Below are 15734 nucleotides of genomic sequence, written 5' to 3' on the forward strand. Positions count from 1 at the left end.
AAGTCACAAACATCCTTCATACATAAAATACAGTTGCTAAAAAAAGGTAAGACGACGTTGGTTAAAACAAGGACAAATGGATAAAGTGTGATGAAGCATAAGTAAAATGTTACGAGTGTCGCATTGGATAGATTCTCCGAACAACAAACGAAAATGGGTGAGTCGAGTGTGGCCGATTCTGAGACGGTCAAGTTTTACATCTGTAATGTGCAGACACAATACGGGTAAAAGATCCAAATTAGGTTTGATGTTAGAAAGTTTAATTTTGACTTTGAAGATCCCAAAGCTGTTGCCAAAGGGATACAATAACTTTTTGAAAATGAATTTACAATACTTAAATGTTCACAGATAAGTTGGGAGTATTTAATTACTCAACTTAGCAGTAAATCTTGCAAATTGTCGAGAATTTAATGCACAGTATTTTAAAACTTCAATGGAGTCAAAGTTATACAAATACAATACAAGTTAAACTTATATTATGCATTTTATAGTTTTAAGATTTACGAAAAATCCTTTTTTTCTGTAGGTAAGAATTTTTACAAACTTAATTTGAATAAATAGGAAAAAAATGCTATTTTATGTATTTTAGGATGGAATAATAGAACTTGGTATAAAGTTGAAAGCTTCAAACAAGTATAATTGGTAAAATATCAATAAATTCAAATTAATAATACATTTCTGAAACACTAGCTTATTTATACATTTAACTGTTTGATTTTTTAAAAAATCCTTCCCCCCTCCCCAATCACATAAGGATTTTTCATAAACTGAGCTTGAATAAGTCAAGAAAATTGTCTGTTTCGTATTACTAGGTTTTGGGGATAGAACTTCCGAGTGTCGAACAAAAACTTAAAAGTAATGAGTTTTATGAATGAAAATTATATATTATGACTTATACCCATTATCTTTTATGCATAAAAGAGTTCTCACTTTATTTAACCTATTGATCAAAAATTTCATTTCCTTCAATTCAATGCAATGCAATAAAATACATTAAGGACAATACATTCGTGCAACAGAAATATTTAAGTATGTCCCCTAAAATGTGATCTACCAAAAAAAAATTTTTTTTTCGCATTTTTATTTATTTGCATCACAGACTATCTAACTAGTGGATAGATATAATGGCAAATGACACAATAAGCTTATCCTTCTCTTTAGTCAAATATAATACAATGAACTGACAACAAAAATCAGAATGTTCCTATTTGCGAAAAAAAAAAATGGCATGTGATTGAATTTTTACCACAAATTCTCTTGAAATCAGCAACTAAGCTATTGATTTCTAAACACTTTCTTGGTTGCAAACTTTCATTGCCAACACAAAAATTACAAAATAAATTCATTGCTTAACTTCTGAGGGAAAAGAGAATTGTAACAGCTTTAAAAGTTATAAAACAATATTTTTCCAAATTTTAAAACAAATACATCATTTTTCTCCCTCTCTTTTAAAGGTATTGTGCTGCCTTTCTTTTATACTTTTAGTGTGTAAACAAAGAATGTGAGGCAGGATGACAAGGGGAAAAAGGTCTCTCTATGAATTATGTGATTCAATAATTTACAAAGCTGAAATTCAACACCGCTATTTAATGGAGCCAGAGTGTCAGGATTTAAATCACATTAAAAAAAAAAGTATTTATTTTTATTAAAAAAAACTTGATTTAAACATTGAAATAAAATGGAAAAAAGAAAAGAAAAAAAATACTGTAGTAATTATTTGCTTTGCAAAGAGATCTTGAGTAGTGAGGGAATATATACAATCTTTCTAAAAAAAGAAATAAGAGTCCTTTTTTTTTTAAAAAAAAAATAGCCTGCATATATTTTCATTAAAACTGACAACAAATATGCAAATAAAAACACTTAAAAAAATATATATATACCAATACAGGATNAGGATTTTAAAAATATATCAGAATCACTGCAAACTAATTTACTTATCGAAAACCTGTTTCGCGTGAAAAAATACAATCTGTAGTCACTAACAAAAAAGTAAGTACTAACAAGTAAATAAACTAAGTACTAACAAAAAAGTAACTGTAAGTACTAACAAAAAATTAATTAAATCACCCTTCAAAAATCGAGTCTTCAACTTTTCACAATTCTGTAAATGAAGCCATAAATCAGAGAGAATCTGTAGCAGTTGGTATCCGTTTATGATATAAGTGTCCACAATATTGAAACAATAGCACTATTAACACACTTTAAATCTCAATTAATTGATTTTTTTCCTCTTCTGTACTAACTTTTTTTTAGAGTACACGGACATAATTTACGTCAACATAATTTTAAAACTTTGTTTTTAAATAATTAAAAAAATATTTTTTTTTTATAAATAATATTTTATTAGATAGTAATATACCAAAAACTAAATTAGGAGTGCCTTATACCATAATTAAAACCAATTGATATTTCATTAAATTGATTTTAGCAAAGTTAGGTAATTTAATATAACCACAGTTTATTTTCTTGTAGTTTAATGCATCACAGTTGACTGAATTTTTTCTTCTGAATATACATTTCAACTTTTGTGTAATATGGGGAACTATAGAATCAAGTGAGGAGTACCTTCATATATTCCACTTTCTAGAAGATTACCAGATCTTTCCAGTTGCATGAACTCTTCAACAGTGAGGAAGGTATAATCCACACCATTGATTTCCCCATCTCTCGGTGATCTAGTTGTGCCTGTACAAAATATATTTCAACACAATTATTCCAAAATAACAGCTACTATTTCATAACAAAAATACAAGCACCAAATATGACAAACAATATTTAAAGTAAACAAAATTGCAATTTAAAAATGAACTGATTATCTTTTAATGATTGTTTATTTTTGCATAACCAGAGATGGGTAAATACGAATTTTTTTTGTTGATAACAATTACTAACGGAAACAGCCGATGATACCAATACAGCTGATTAGCAGTTACTAAAGCCTAATATTTCTTAGTATTAGATACATATTAATTTTAATTTCTAGAATTCAAGAATAAAAAAATTATAGTCTTTTTTTTGTAGTTGATTTAAATCAACTACAAAAATCAAAATTACTTTATACTAAATAACTGAAAAAAGCCTTTTTTTTGTTTATTTTTTTCGAGGTAATTCAATCAGCTTTCAAATAAATATTTTAGCTAGCCCATGAAAACATATTCCGAGAATCAAATTAATATGATTTATTCTTAAATTACTTCATAGCTTTAAGTACTAAGTACATTCTATCAAATACACTCTTTAACGCTCATTATCTAACTAACTGTATAGTTTTCTACAAAACTTTTTAATTCAAAAGTGCAATTTTTCCTTCAGCAACCCAAGACAACAGCAACATTGGTATTCAAGACAAATCTATTCAAAAAGCAAACCGGGGTTTAATACACAAGTAATAATCAGGGTTTGTTGATTTAAATCAAATGTTTTTCCTTAAAAAAAAACATTTGATTTAAATCAACTGATTTTTTTTATATATATATTGATTTAAAAAGTTAAATAACAGTGTTTTAAATTATTGATACTTTTATTACTTTCTTTTCTTTGACTTAAAATTTATTTTAAATAAATTGCTGCATTAATTAATTTTAGTTAACGAAATTACTTTCTTTCTTGGTGTGTGTTAAATTCCAACACATTTGAAATTACATTTTTAAAAATCTTTTGATTCTTGAGATTGAAAGTACATATTAAAGTAAACATTTAATGCTGTCTTAATATAGACTTGCATAGCTGTAGAAAGTAATTAATAAACATGAATTTTCTTCACACAAAAAATACAAATAATGTTCATTAAAATTCTATCTTTTGAATGAAAAAGAATGGAATAAAAATCAACATTATGTTTGATTGGTGGAGAATGTTTAATTCTAAAGCTTGAGGTTATCTTAAACCCTAATATACCAAAAATAGGGTTTAAGTTCTCTATTTCATTTAGTCCTTAAATTTCAATTCTGCATTTGTTTCAAAATGGTTGCTATGCATTCAAAGCCATGTATTAAAATAAAAAATTGTTTTAGGTAGTTAGAGCTTCTTAAATACTGTTATAATATAGTTTTAATATTAATTAAATTTTGATTAAACATTCATAAAGTTTTTTTAATCATAAATCAAAGTTCTTACAGTGTATTTGATTAAACATAAAAAAAATCTGATTTAAATCAAAAAAATCTGATCTAAATCAAAAAATCACAAACCCTGCTAATAATACAATTCATACAAGATATAAAGTTGCTAAAAGACCAAGAACATGTCTTTTGCAGTGATTATTTTTTTAAAATTGTTAAGACAAGATATGAGACGTAACACACTTTAGAAATAATTCAACTCTACACGAGGACAAATTATGTCTCAATGAGAATTGTTCTAGTATAAATCATATGATACGAAATATCTTTGAACAATTATTAAATGTATAATTAAAAATTTCATTACCAAAAAGAAATTTACTTACAGGGGACAGTTCTAAGATATAAGTTGTCTCTCACTGTATTTTGTAGTTCACAGTCAGGAGAATTTTTTGGAAACCTGGTGTTCAAATGCTGCCTTAAGTCTTTACCCAATCCTACGAGAGAATTTGACATTAGTATAATAATTGAAACTTGTAATGTGCTCAAAAGTTTTAAATTGAAACATTTCAAAGAGTTAAATAATGACAAACACATTATTCAACAATGCAGTAAAATTAAACATTTCAATAACTCAAAACCTTCAGGATAAGGCTAATCACCCAGATAATGAGGAACAATAAAAATAAATAAAGTAAAATCGAAAAATCCCAGGAGTTCCCCATTTGTTACCAAGAAAACATTACACAACCAAGAAAAATAATCATACGTTGTGTGATTATTTTTCTTGGTTGTGTAAACCAAGATGAGCTAAAAACTTAGCTTTAGAAGAATAAAAGTAAATAAATAAAATAGAAATTGACAGGAAATACATAAATGAAGTTTGGTATTATGTCACTAAGTTACAATATTTTTCATCTGTCTACAAGTCACATTATTGCAAAATTTTTATATTTAGAAAGCGGAACTTCTGATTGGGTCATATTTAATTTTTAAAAGGACTGACGAATTTCCTATTTTATTTCTTAAATTGAAACAAGTTTTTAACATTTTGAAGGACAGTCGAAAACCTGGAAATAAATATTAAGTGTATTTCTCATAAAATTAATTAATTTGATAAAAATTCATACAAAAAAAAATTTCTAAAATTTTCACAAAGAGCATAAGTAAAAACTTAAATAAAAATATAAAATAATAAAAAATAGATACAAATAGTTGTAGATATAAAAATTCTTTCATATAGAAATAAAACCCTAAAATTTCAAAATTTTAACAATTGCATCATAATACTTATACTGTAAGAAATACCTATGAGTGGTGAACATCCTACTTATAGTATGCATAATTTTAAAATTAACTCAATGACTGCTCAATGCTGATTAACTGAAAATTATGAAACAATTCATATAATACGGTTAACTTATTCAGTAATATAATTTATATTGAAAATAAGATTTCTTTTGCAATAGGAAAATTTAAAAAATGCTACAATTTCTAACTTTTAATTTTGTTGATAAATAATACACCGTATTTTTTTCAACTGCAAGTAAAAATAGTGGATGGGTAGATAAGAGTTTATGTACATAAAAATAGAATGTCAATAAACATACATATAAAACTGGAAGTACGTAATCCATCAAAATAAACTTTCAAAACAATAACAGAAAAAGCGGTCTGAAACACTAACACAGAAACAAAGATAGAAGAAGCAAGTTTTTCAACCGTTTCCCCTCGAGAAATGAACTGGTCGAGATCCGAAGACAGAAAGAAAAAGAGATATTTCCCCAAACATTGGGATGAAGAAGAAAATTTCAAAAAACTTCTCCCCTCGCTGATTCTTGGAAAAAAAGAGCTTGTTACTCTTACTGAAGGGAAGCAGTACAAATTACTAAAGAACGCTTTCACTTGTTTTATTATTTTTATTTTAAAATAAAAAGTGAAGAAATATATGGCTTCATTTTAAAAACAGAAGATTGAAAACTAATTTGAATATGAAATTGCACTATATTTCAATTAATGTTAAGACACTGCAGGCGCCTTAACTGCAGTAAATTCAATTCTTCCCAGTATCTTTTCCCGTAGAAAATTAAATAAAAACAGTTGAAATATGTTATGAGTTGTTTATATAATTATTAGAGTGTCATCTCGAATTGGGAACGGTTTGTAACGTACGAATTTTTTTGTACTAATTACACGCAACTAAACGCGTCATTGTATTTGTTTAAAAGCCAGGGTCTGTTTTCATTTATGAGTCAAATTTTCGTCGAAATTAATACCCATTCTTGAGTCAACACCAAATTACATAGTGTTTCATTTAAATTAATTATACAGTAAATATAGTAAGCGTACAGCAAAAATTTATGGCAATCATATAATCATGTTACAAACAGAAAATTCGTGTATCTCAAACATATTTATATAGTGTGCATGGTCAGCACTACCTCGTGAAAACTATACAATAAATGAAAAAGCGGGACGAATTAAATTATGCTTAAAGAAACTTCATAATCAACTTCATACTAGAGAACATTAAAGTGACGAAAAAGAAAAGTGGAGCATGAGCACTTAATTATAATAATAATTTATTATAATTATAACTTAGGTATAAATTTTCATAAATTGCATTTTATTATAATTATCTATTATTACTTAACCTAAATATGTATGTTTTGAGCACACGATTTAATTAAAAAAAAAAGACAGTAACATAAATTAATTAAAAATATATTTTTTAAAAATTTTTTGTCGCGATTCAATTAAATAGTTTCTGACAAAAGCAAATATATTTTTTTTTAATTAATAATTTTCGCAAGTTAAACATTAAGGTTGACAAGTTTCTATTTAACGAAACAAAAGAAAAAAATAATATAAAACAATTGATATATCCAAGAACTTGGACGTGTAAAATGTTTGGTTCAAATAAGACAATTTTGTTGGTTAATAGCAAAAAATTATAGCGACTATGATCATTCTGCAATGTTGTTTGACCCCAAGCTAAAAAACCTAAAATTAAATGTAATGTTACGAAGGGAATAGAATAGCAATTACATCACTTTCTACGTTCAGCCTTGATTATTATTATTTAATCTTAATTATTTTATTTCAAATAATCAGCCAGTAAAAACGAATGACAAATCTTGAACATACACAAAACTATTTTGTGATAAAAAAAGTTTTATTTCAACTAGTTATAACTTATACAGATTTAGAAATTTTTAACGTAAACTATCAACAAATTTCAGAATTTTGTACAGATACTATGAATTGGGAATCTTCATTTTCCACAATGCAAAAATCTCTAGCACACCTTTATTCTCCAACTTAAAGAAATATTCACCCCTTGATTACTTTACTTAAATTAAATCAGTGTTATGGAGTAGCTAAAATTTAAGACTTATAAACTACGAATTATAAATCAGCCCATTTAATTATTTCCTTTAAGTTAAGTCATTTAAGTTTAATTCATGTATGTTTAAATTACCATTTTCAATAATAATTAAAACGTTAGTTATAACTGAAAACTCATTAATAACATTCCCGTCAAAACGTACTTTTTTTTAAGGGAATAAAAAGACGAAACACAGATGAGGCACATACAAAAATAAAACTTTATTTTTTGAAGGACTTAAAAATAATTTTTGCCTCATTTATGATAATACGATTATAAAAAAGTCTCTAGAAAGGAATTGTGGTCGCTCACCAAAGCTGAGCGATATATCATGAAATATTAATATTTTTCGTATCAAGATATTTTAAAAAGTTATCAAGCGATATATCAAGAATACCATATCTTATTATGGATATAGAATACAATAATATCGAACGCATTATCGATAAGGAGAATTAAGAGCACGCTATACAGCGGAAGGATTCCTTTATGGCAAATATTCTTTGACTTACGTAATTTAAAATTGAATCAAATAATGACAGGATAACTGCAACTATTGATGTTTTGACAATAGCAATTGAAAGTTCTTGATTTACTCTCTTCTTTAAAATACCTAATAGAGGTGAATTGCCTTGGAAAAGTTTCATAATGAAAATATCGAACTATGTAAAACAAACGCTATTCAGTTTAATTGGAACAATATCGGTGGGCAAAAATGAAATTTAAGGAGCGGGAATCATTTTCTGTTGTAAATAAAAACGTATTTGAATGGAAAGATTTTGTACACGATCCCCCAAGGAGGTGCAATCGGGGTGTAGAACACAGGGATCAACAAAGGAGAGTACCCAAAAGGTCACCAAGGGAGGTCAGTTAAAAATGCTATTTCCCACCGCCAGCACGAAATCTCTACCGCCAAATCTTGAGCGCGTTTCTCTCTTTCCAAGGTCGCTAATCAATTTATCAAAAAGAATTATCTTTAAATATGAACAGATTTATCTGGTGTAGTATGACGAGACCTTCAACTGGCCACGTTTTTAGAACGCCAAATGCCCTTAAATATTTCGCCAACTTGGTCGCAATTAACATCTGTTAAAAACACCCTGCGCTTTATTTGAGGAGTTAATAGATAGTACTCAATCACCACTTTAAAATCAATTTGGTTGCGAGCTGACTCAATCGGTTATTACATTATATTTTTTTAAAAGATAAAAAGGTTTAAAACTGTTTACTTTAAGAACGCTTTTGTTTACATGGCCTTGCATTGTATTGAAGATTCTGTAGGATCTTACCGTTCATGAAAACAGAATATCAAAGATGCAAGAGAATGCCTACTTCCACCGGTGAATATCCCGAAATATTTGTTATATCCGATTTGATATTAATTTATTCGTTGATATTACATTTATTCGATATTTTAGTATCTGCTGAGGATAGATTAGGAGAAATATCAATGTTCGGAGTACTGATTAAATGCATACTGGGCAATGGCACTTGACCTTAAAAAGCATTGATGTAGGGCATACCGGGCAGTGGCACTGAACTAGGCCTGTTATATATTTCGGACATTTACCAAAGCGACAATGTGACTGTCAACAATCACAAATTTCAGCCATTTACAGTTACAAATACATACAGTATTAGCAACATTAGACTTGATTGCCTCCATCATTTCAAATTAGCAATAACTTTAGCGAGAGAAAAATACAAATAGGAATCATGAAGAATGTTCATGTTTAGGGAGTAACTGCAATTTCATGACATATTTTTTCCTTTTTAACAGAATAATATTTAGACAAAATTTTCACCCTACCACTGATTATATGTATGAATATCAAATAAAGACTAGGTAAATAAAAATTTATGGGGTCACGTGTGTCGAATCAGTCATAATTCTGACATTAGACGGTAATATTAAATACTAAAATGGTCACATAACAGTAATGTCAATAAAAATGTTTTTAAAAAAAACAATCAATTCCTGTTTATCCTTATGTAATTTAATTATTAGAGGGAAAAATAAAATAATTTGTTATATTTTCTGTACTGTTTACCATATAATTAAATTTAAAAAAATAGGAAAATTAAAATCTGAAAGAGGAATAAATGCTATCACTATGAAGGATAAAAGAGATTGGATAAAAATCTATCATTCTTAAAAATCATACATTTGAAATCAATACCTCAAAATCAGTGGAAAAGTTTTATTTAATATTATATAAAATTTTTATGCTAAACAAGATGCCATTTCTCTGTTAGTGTTGACTGTTGATAGTAGCATTATGATATAGCAAGTAAATCTGCCAGCCACTTGAAACTGATTTTGAACTTGTTAAAATAGTTTTCAAACAAATTACAATAAATTACACTAATTAGTCTTAAACTATCAAACTGCATGAGAAAAAAAGAAACTTTCTTCTCTGTTAGTTTTTATATGAAATTTATGATTGCAAAATTATGCATCTTTTCTACTTCAATACTTTTTCTTTCTTTTTTTAAAAGGAAGTAAAGAAGGGCGGCATAGTTTTTTTTAAAAATTAAAACCTTCGAAATAGTGACAAAAAGTACATAATTGCTTGGAAAAAAAAAGCGTTCTGAAACTATACATATAGCAATTTGCTAATTAAACAGAGGGGGGAGGATATGAAAGTAAGTAAGCAGGCAACTTAATGTTATCGAACAAAACTGAGTAGTTAAAATGTAACAGCAATATTTGAAAATTTAAACAAAATCGGTTGGCGCCAAACAGATTTCTAAAACAAATAATAAAAAAACATCTGATATAGGATCTATTCTCCTTATAAAAGGTTCAATTCAGACTTGCATTATCCAGCACTGAATAAAGAGAAATTCATTATTTACCGGACACAGCATAGCAATACATCTCAGCTTGCGATGGATGGCACACCAGTACAGGAATCATGGGTAGCCGATTACATTGAATTTTGATTTGTTTATGACTGTTGATACAACTTCCGCCAGACTGACACACGCGTCATTTCACAAATATCAACAAAATGAGTGCCACTACTTCATATTTGATGGTTTTTCTTTTGTAACTTCCCAATGGACGTTCAACCATCAATTTTTTTTAACTCACTCCATAAAATGACGTTATTTATCGTACATCAAGAGAAAGGACAGCCATCGAGGATATATTTTATGATTGAAAATATATATTTGCGGGATAAAACTTTCTTCGATAAACTGCGTATATATAGTGCAATAAAAATATGTGTCTGAAACTTGTATTGAAAAACACTCTGTCGCAACGCAAGGAAAATGAAGAGAGAGAATAACTTTTACACAACAGAATGGGTTTTTGCTTAAGGTTAACCCCTTCAGGACAGTGATTCTCTTTTTCTAACTAAAACGGGGCGTGATCTCAATTAGTACTCTCTCAGGCCTTCTTTCGGTCCTGAACAAGTAACGATATGGCGAACATCGGCAATACTACACATAACTGAGTTGAGCAGAATGGAAAGAAAAGAAGAAAAAAAAAGCGTTAAATACAAACGAAACTAACTCAAGATAAGCAGATGAAACAATGCTCTAAATATAGCCTAACGCAGGAGTGCAAAATGATATAGTAGTGTTTTTTTTTTCATATATTTTTTTATAATTTTTAACCGTCATTTAACAGCGACCCAAGTTTTGGGTTTGTTACTACCAATGTTCAACTCCTTAGCCTTGTCATTTTGAACCGATCCAGAAGATAGGGAAACTCCTGGATCAGTACCCCCATAGATATTGATTTGTTATGGAAACATGGAGGACTTTACGACTCGACAGATTTATCAGTCACCATTTACTACACGGGGAATCTTCGGTCAGCGAGGATCGAACCCATGAACTCTTGGACATGGGTCCAGTGTCCTACCAACCAGGCTATCCCGGCCCTGGATCAAGTATTAGGAGAAATTTTCCTTCGTGAAGGACTTTTGGATGGGACTAACCCGCATTTGCGATACGTGGAGAGGAAAACCTCCTAAGGTTAGCCTGGCGGCAAGGGGACTCTAATTCATGATCTGTCTGCCATTGAGGATATATTACGTCAGTACTATGGTCGGTACGAGTCGGGTGCGGAATTGGTTACTCTTCAAAAGCATGTTACAATTTCGTTTTCATTTCGGGGGTGAGTTCAAAACATACACACAGCAAATTATGACGTCATTTTCATAGCAGTTTAGTGCAAATTGTTTACTATGTAGTGGATGTAGTTTCTTTGTAGAATTTAAGCATATTACGGTCGTGTGAGATACATCTTACTTTGTTATGAAGAAGGGATCCCACAAAAATAAACAAATTCATTTGAGAAAAATTGATTTATGTTTTAGAGAATATGGCCATACTTGACAAATAATTAAATAAAAAAAGTCCCTCAAAGAAATTAAGAGAATCATTCTCTTAACATCAAGAATTTTTGTAAAGATAAAAACTCAACAGTTGGATTAAAAGTTAGTGGTTTGTTCCCAACATATGGCTGTGAAAGATCCAAATACAGGTCAGCGGGATACCTCATTAAAAGAAAATAATTACGTGAAAAAGAAATAAGCTTCATCGTAAAACAAGTCATCGCCCTCTTCAAAAAGTCGTAAAATAGCATTACATTTTCCATGTTTCCTATCCAAAATTAAAGAATTGCAACGAACTTATTTTTCTTAATTTTATGTATATTACTTTCTTCTAAAACACCAATAAGGCAAGGTGTTTTCCAACGTTCATAGTTCGGGGAAAAAATATATGTTCTGATGGAACACGATATTTAAAATATCAAGGAGAAAAATATGAATAGAGGATGAGGGGTCCTTGAAGCTGAAATGGAAATATGTACAAGTTATGCAAAAAAAAAAAATAATTTAAAAATGGATATGAAATGATGCCAAATATTTGTATGCTTCTTTGCCAGGCAAAACTTGAGAGAATTTGCCAGCAGAATCTTCTTCCGTAAAATATTATTAACTAAACATTGAATATTTAAAAAAGCAAACATTGCCTGCATAGCTATTTTTTAAATAAACATTTTAAGTCAAAATCACACTGGAAATCAACAGTGATGATAAACAACTTTGAATTATTTTATAATAACAAAATATAATAGTAAAATGATCTTCATAAACTACTGTTTAATGAATCAGTAAATCGATTAATAAAATTAGAAATGCTATGATGGATCAGAAAATCGATGAATGAAATCGAGATACGTGAGTGTGCAAGACATCTAAAGTTATAACTAAACTTTTTTTTGGAAGGATTTAAATGGCTAATTCTAAACTAGCTGGACAAATGGACGTCAGAAGAAGAAAAATTAAGTTAGCCTCAAATTCAAGCCTTTTCTCTCTCTTATCTTCCGCATCAGTCAACCTATTTCAGTAAAATCGATGAGTGACTGACTAGACGAGGAGAAAACAAACAAATAAGAGACAGAATATATTTAACTTGATGTTTTCCATTACCTTAAAAAGGCAGCGAAAGGAAGTTTTTGAGTGCGTCCATCTATTCCAACTTCTCCAACTTTCAACAAATTGTATTAATAAAAAAATTAACATGCATGCTAGGAATAGTTCTTTTTAGAATATTTATTAAGTGTCGTTTTTATTGTTTAGGCAGTAAAGTATTTGTAGCAATTTGCTTTAGCATTAAATAAAAATAGTTTTGCTTTAAAATAAAACCTTATGTTAGTTTAAAAGATATCAAACGTTCAACTATAACTGATTATTACAGTCTCCATACAGATATAAAAATAAGCTTACTCCAAAAGTTATCGCACATTTAACTATTATTACTGAAAACAGCATGTTAACAAAATAAAATCAATGCTATTCTAAAAGGTCGCAAATATATAATTTTTATCACATAGCAGTATCCATACAAATTTAAAACCAATCTTACTTTTTGTTTGTTTGTTTAAGACGTTTAGTTTTTACTAAAAAAAAAAATTTTTTTTAATTAACTTTTAGCTCTAAAAATAAATCATTGATAGCATCGTCTTTAGTACACTTTGATCGAAACATTGAGTTTATCAATCTCTTTCAGGGATCGTCAAAAGAACTCTCTAAATTAGAGTCACTCACAAATATTTTAAACACATTTAAATCAACTAATTTTGTTACGATTTTTTGTTTTGATATTTCTTAGTGTTTCTTTCTTCATTTGACCTTCTCCGCATTTGGTGTGGAGGTTTGCCTGGTCGCTGAAAAAGGTTTTGATGGTTTCTCCTAAAGGTTTTCTTCATCACAATCTATGGAAAAAAATTCCGTGCCCCCCCAAAAGTGGTCGTAAATAGAGGAGGTCGCTACACAGATGTGGTCTTTTCTGGAGGTTTCACTGTATAAACCAAAAATAAGAATTGTAAAAGCCTAATACTCTCCTCCTACAAGTTCTTTCAGGTTTACAACAAATACAACACATCGAAAGTTTTTATTTTTTTAATAAAACTTTTATTAACGGACGAGCAACAATAGAAAACGCAGTTAAACGTGTAAAAATCGAATAAAATCATACGAGTTTATTTCGCCGAGTCTAAACTGAGATTTAAGATGCCATTTAATGGACGAAATATCAAAAATATACAAGTTCTAAATAATTTTAAGTCTAAAATATGCATTACGTGAGATAACCTTTTATGTCATTTAGTACTTTTAAATACTTCATAACTATTTAATAATTTATTTTTTTAATTTTAAACTTAACGACCGAACAAAAATATTTTTAAGCATTTGTTTAGTTTGAAGGCAGTAAGAAAGTATACGGAAACTTCGTCTACTTTATGGGTTAAAATAATAAAAACTGAGAATTGATTTTAAAACTGAGTGCAATTCTTATAAAATGATATTCAGTTAAATTTCCAATTTATTGGAATTAACTCTTGCGTAAATCATTGCATTAAGATTAGATAAAATATTCGATTCAAAAAGCCTGTTTTTTTTCTGTCTTATCTTTTTATCAATAAAGTGCATAATTTTATCAGTCAATAGAACAGCCAAGCCAAATTCAGCCACAAGACAACGGAGATATGCCCATTTACCAGGCGACTGCGCACGGCGTAAACATTGGCGCCAAAAACAAGCAGGACCGCAGGTGTGGAAAATAATGTGAAAAATCGCAGGTGACGAAGTAAAAGGAGGGGTTAAAAATCAGATAGCGTTCCTGGAAGAAACACTTTGTTAGCATCTTACTGAGTGCCATCCCAAAGATGTATGTGCAAAATTCGATTTGCTGCTTTTTTCCTTAGCCCCACCGAACTACACTGAGGTAAATCTGGTACAATAGAAGAAAAAATCTTCACTGTCAAATTGAAAATTGCCTGGCATTGCATCCTGGCCTTTCTTATAATCTGGTAGCTCTAAAAGGCTAAGAGCATAACACAGATTTATATAATTCCCAGTAAAAAATTTGAAGCTAAAGTAAATTTATAATTCTGTGTAACGACGACAAGATTGAACACAAATTATCGCAATTTTTTTTAAATAAAAACATTTTTTTCCAACTAAAAAAGCCAATTTTATACATTCAACCAATGTATAAAAAATCTAATGATAGTGTCTCAGTTTTCCTTAGTTGCAGGTACATTCTTATTGGCCGGAAAATCACATGGTAGGATCCAGTTTTTTCCCACATTAATTTTTATATTGGCATAAAATTGATGTAGGTCATAATAACATAAAGGTATTGTTTTCCTGCAAATATTTTTGTATCCCTAATTCAAATGCATATTTAACAATATTATAACTAAAATGGTTATAATTATTATTTCCTTACTATTAACTAATAATTGAATAAAAGGAATCATAATTATTTTTAAAGCTCAAGAACCTTATAAATTTGTAAAAAGACCAAGTCCAAATTTGTCAGTTAGCTATCACATAAAGAATAAATTGATTTAGATCAAGAAACATGAAAAAAAAAAATCAATTATTAAAAATTATCTTTACATACATAAGATTATTTAAGTTTTAAAATTACTTATATTTAAATAAGTATTAAACTAAATGGGTATAAATAAAATTTGTTTATTAAACAGAAAATTATTTTACATAAAACCTCATTAAAAATAGATTTTTAAGTTTTCATGTCACTACTATCGACATAGTTAATCTTTATTTATTCTACCTAGTAATTATTTTCATTCTATTTAGTAATTATTTCAAACATCAAATTATAATTTCTCTCATTTCTTTCTCAGGGTAAATCCTCAATATCAATAAAATAAGACTTACAAAAAAAAAAAGACCTTAAAAACACATTTTAAATTACACCACATAAAAATTGAATAAAAATAAAAATCA

At 28.7% G+C, this 15734-nt stretch overlaps 1 protein-coding gene across 22 annotated transcripts in view; it reads right to left on the reverse strand.

Moving 5' to 3' along the window:
- Positions 1–15734, reverse strand: part of LOC107450753 (membrane-associated guanylate kinase, WW and PDZ domain-containing protein 1) — a 92788-nt gene that overhangs the window by 24075 nt on the left and 52979 nt on the right. For 15 of the 22 annotated variants that reach the window (XM_071178961.1, XM_071178962.1, XM_043052997.2 and 12 more), the window contains exons 2-3: positions 4448–4558; positions 2566–2685 (exon numbers count right to left, since the gene is read on the reverse strand). In XM_071178961.1, the coding sequence (XP_071035062.1) occupies positions 2566–2685; positions 4448–4558 (231 nt within the window). Of the gene's footprint in view, positions 1–2565; positions 2686–4447; positions 4559–5671; positions 5866–10308; positions 10426–15734 lie in introns of those variants that run through there. The other 7 variants (XM_071178972.1, XM_071178966.1, XM_043053000.2 and 4 more) reach the window with 6 other exon arrangements.

This window comes from Parasteatoda tepidariorum, chromosome 3, assembly GCF_043381705.1.
Source record: "Parasteatoda tepidariorum isolate YZ-2023 chromosome 3, CAS_Ptep_4.0, whole genome shotgun sequence".
Lineage (NCBI taxonomy): Eukaryota > Metazoa > Arthropoda > Arachnida > Araneae > Theridiidae > Parasteatoda > Parasteatoda tepidariorum.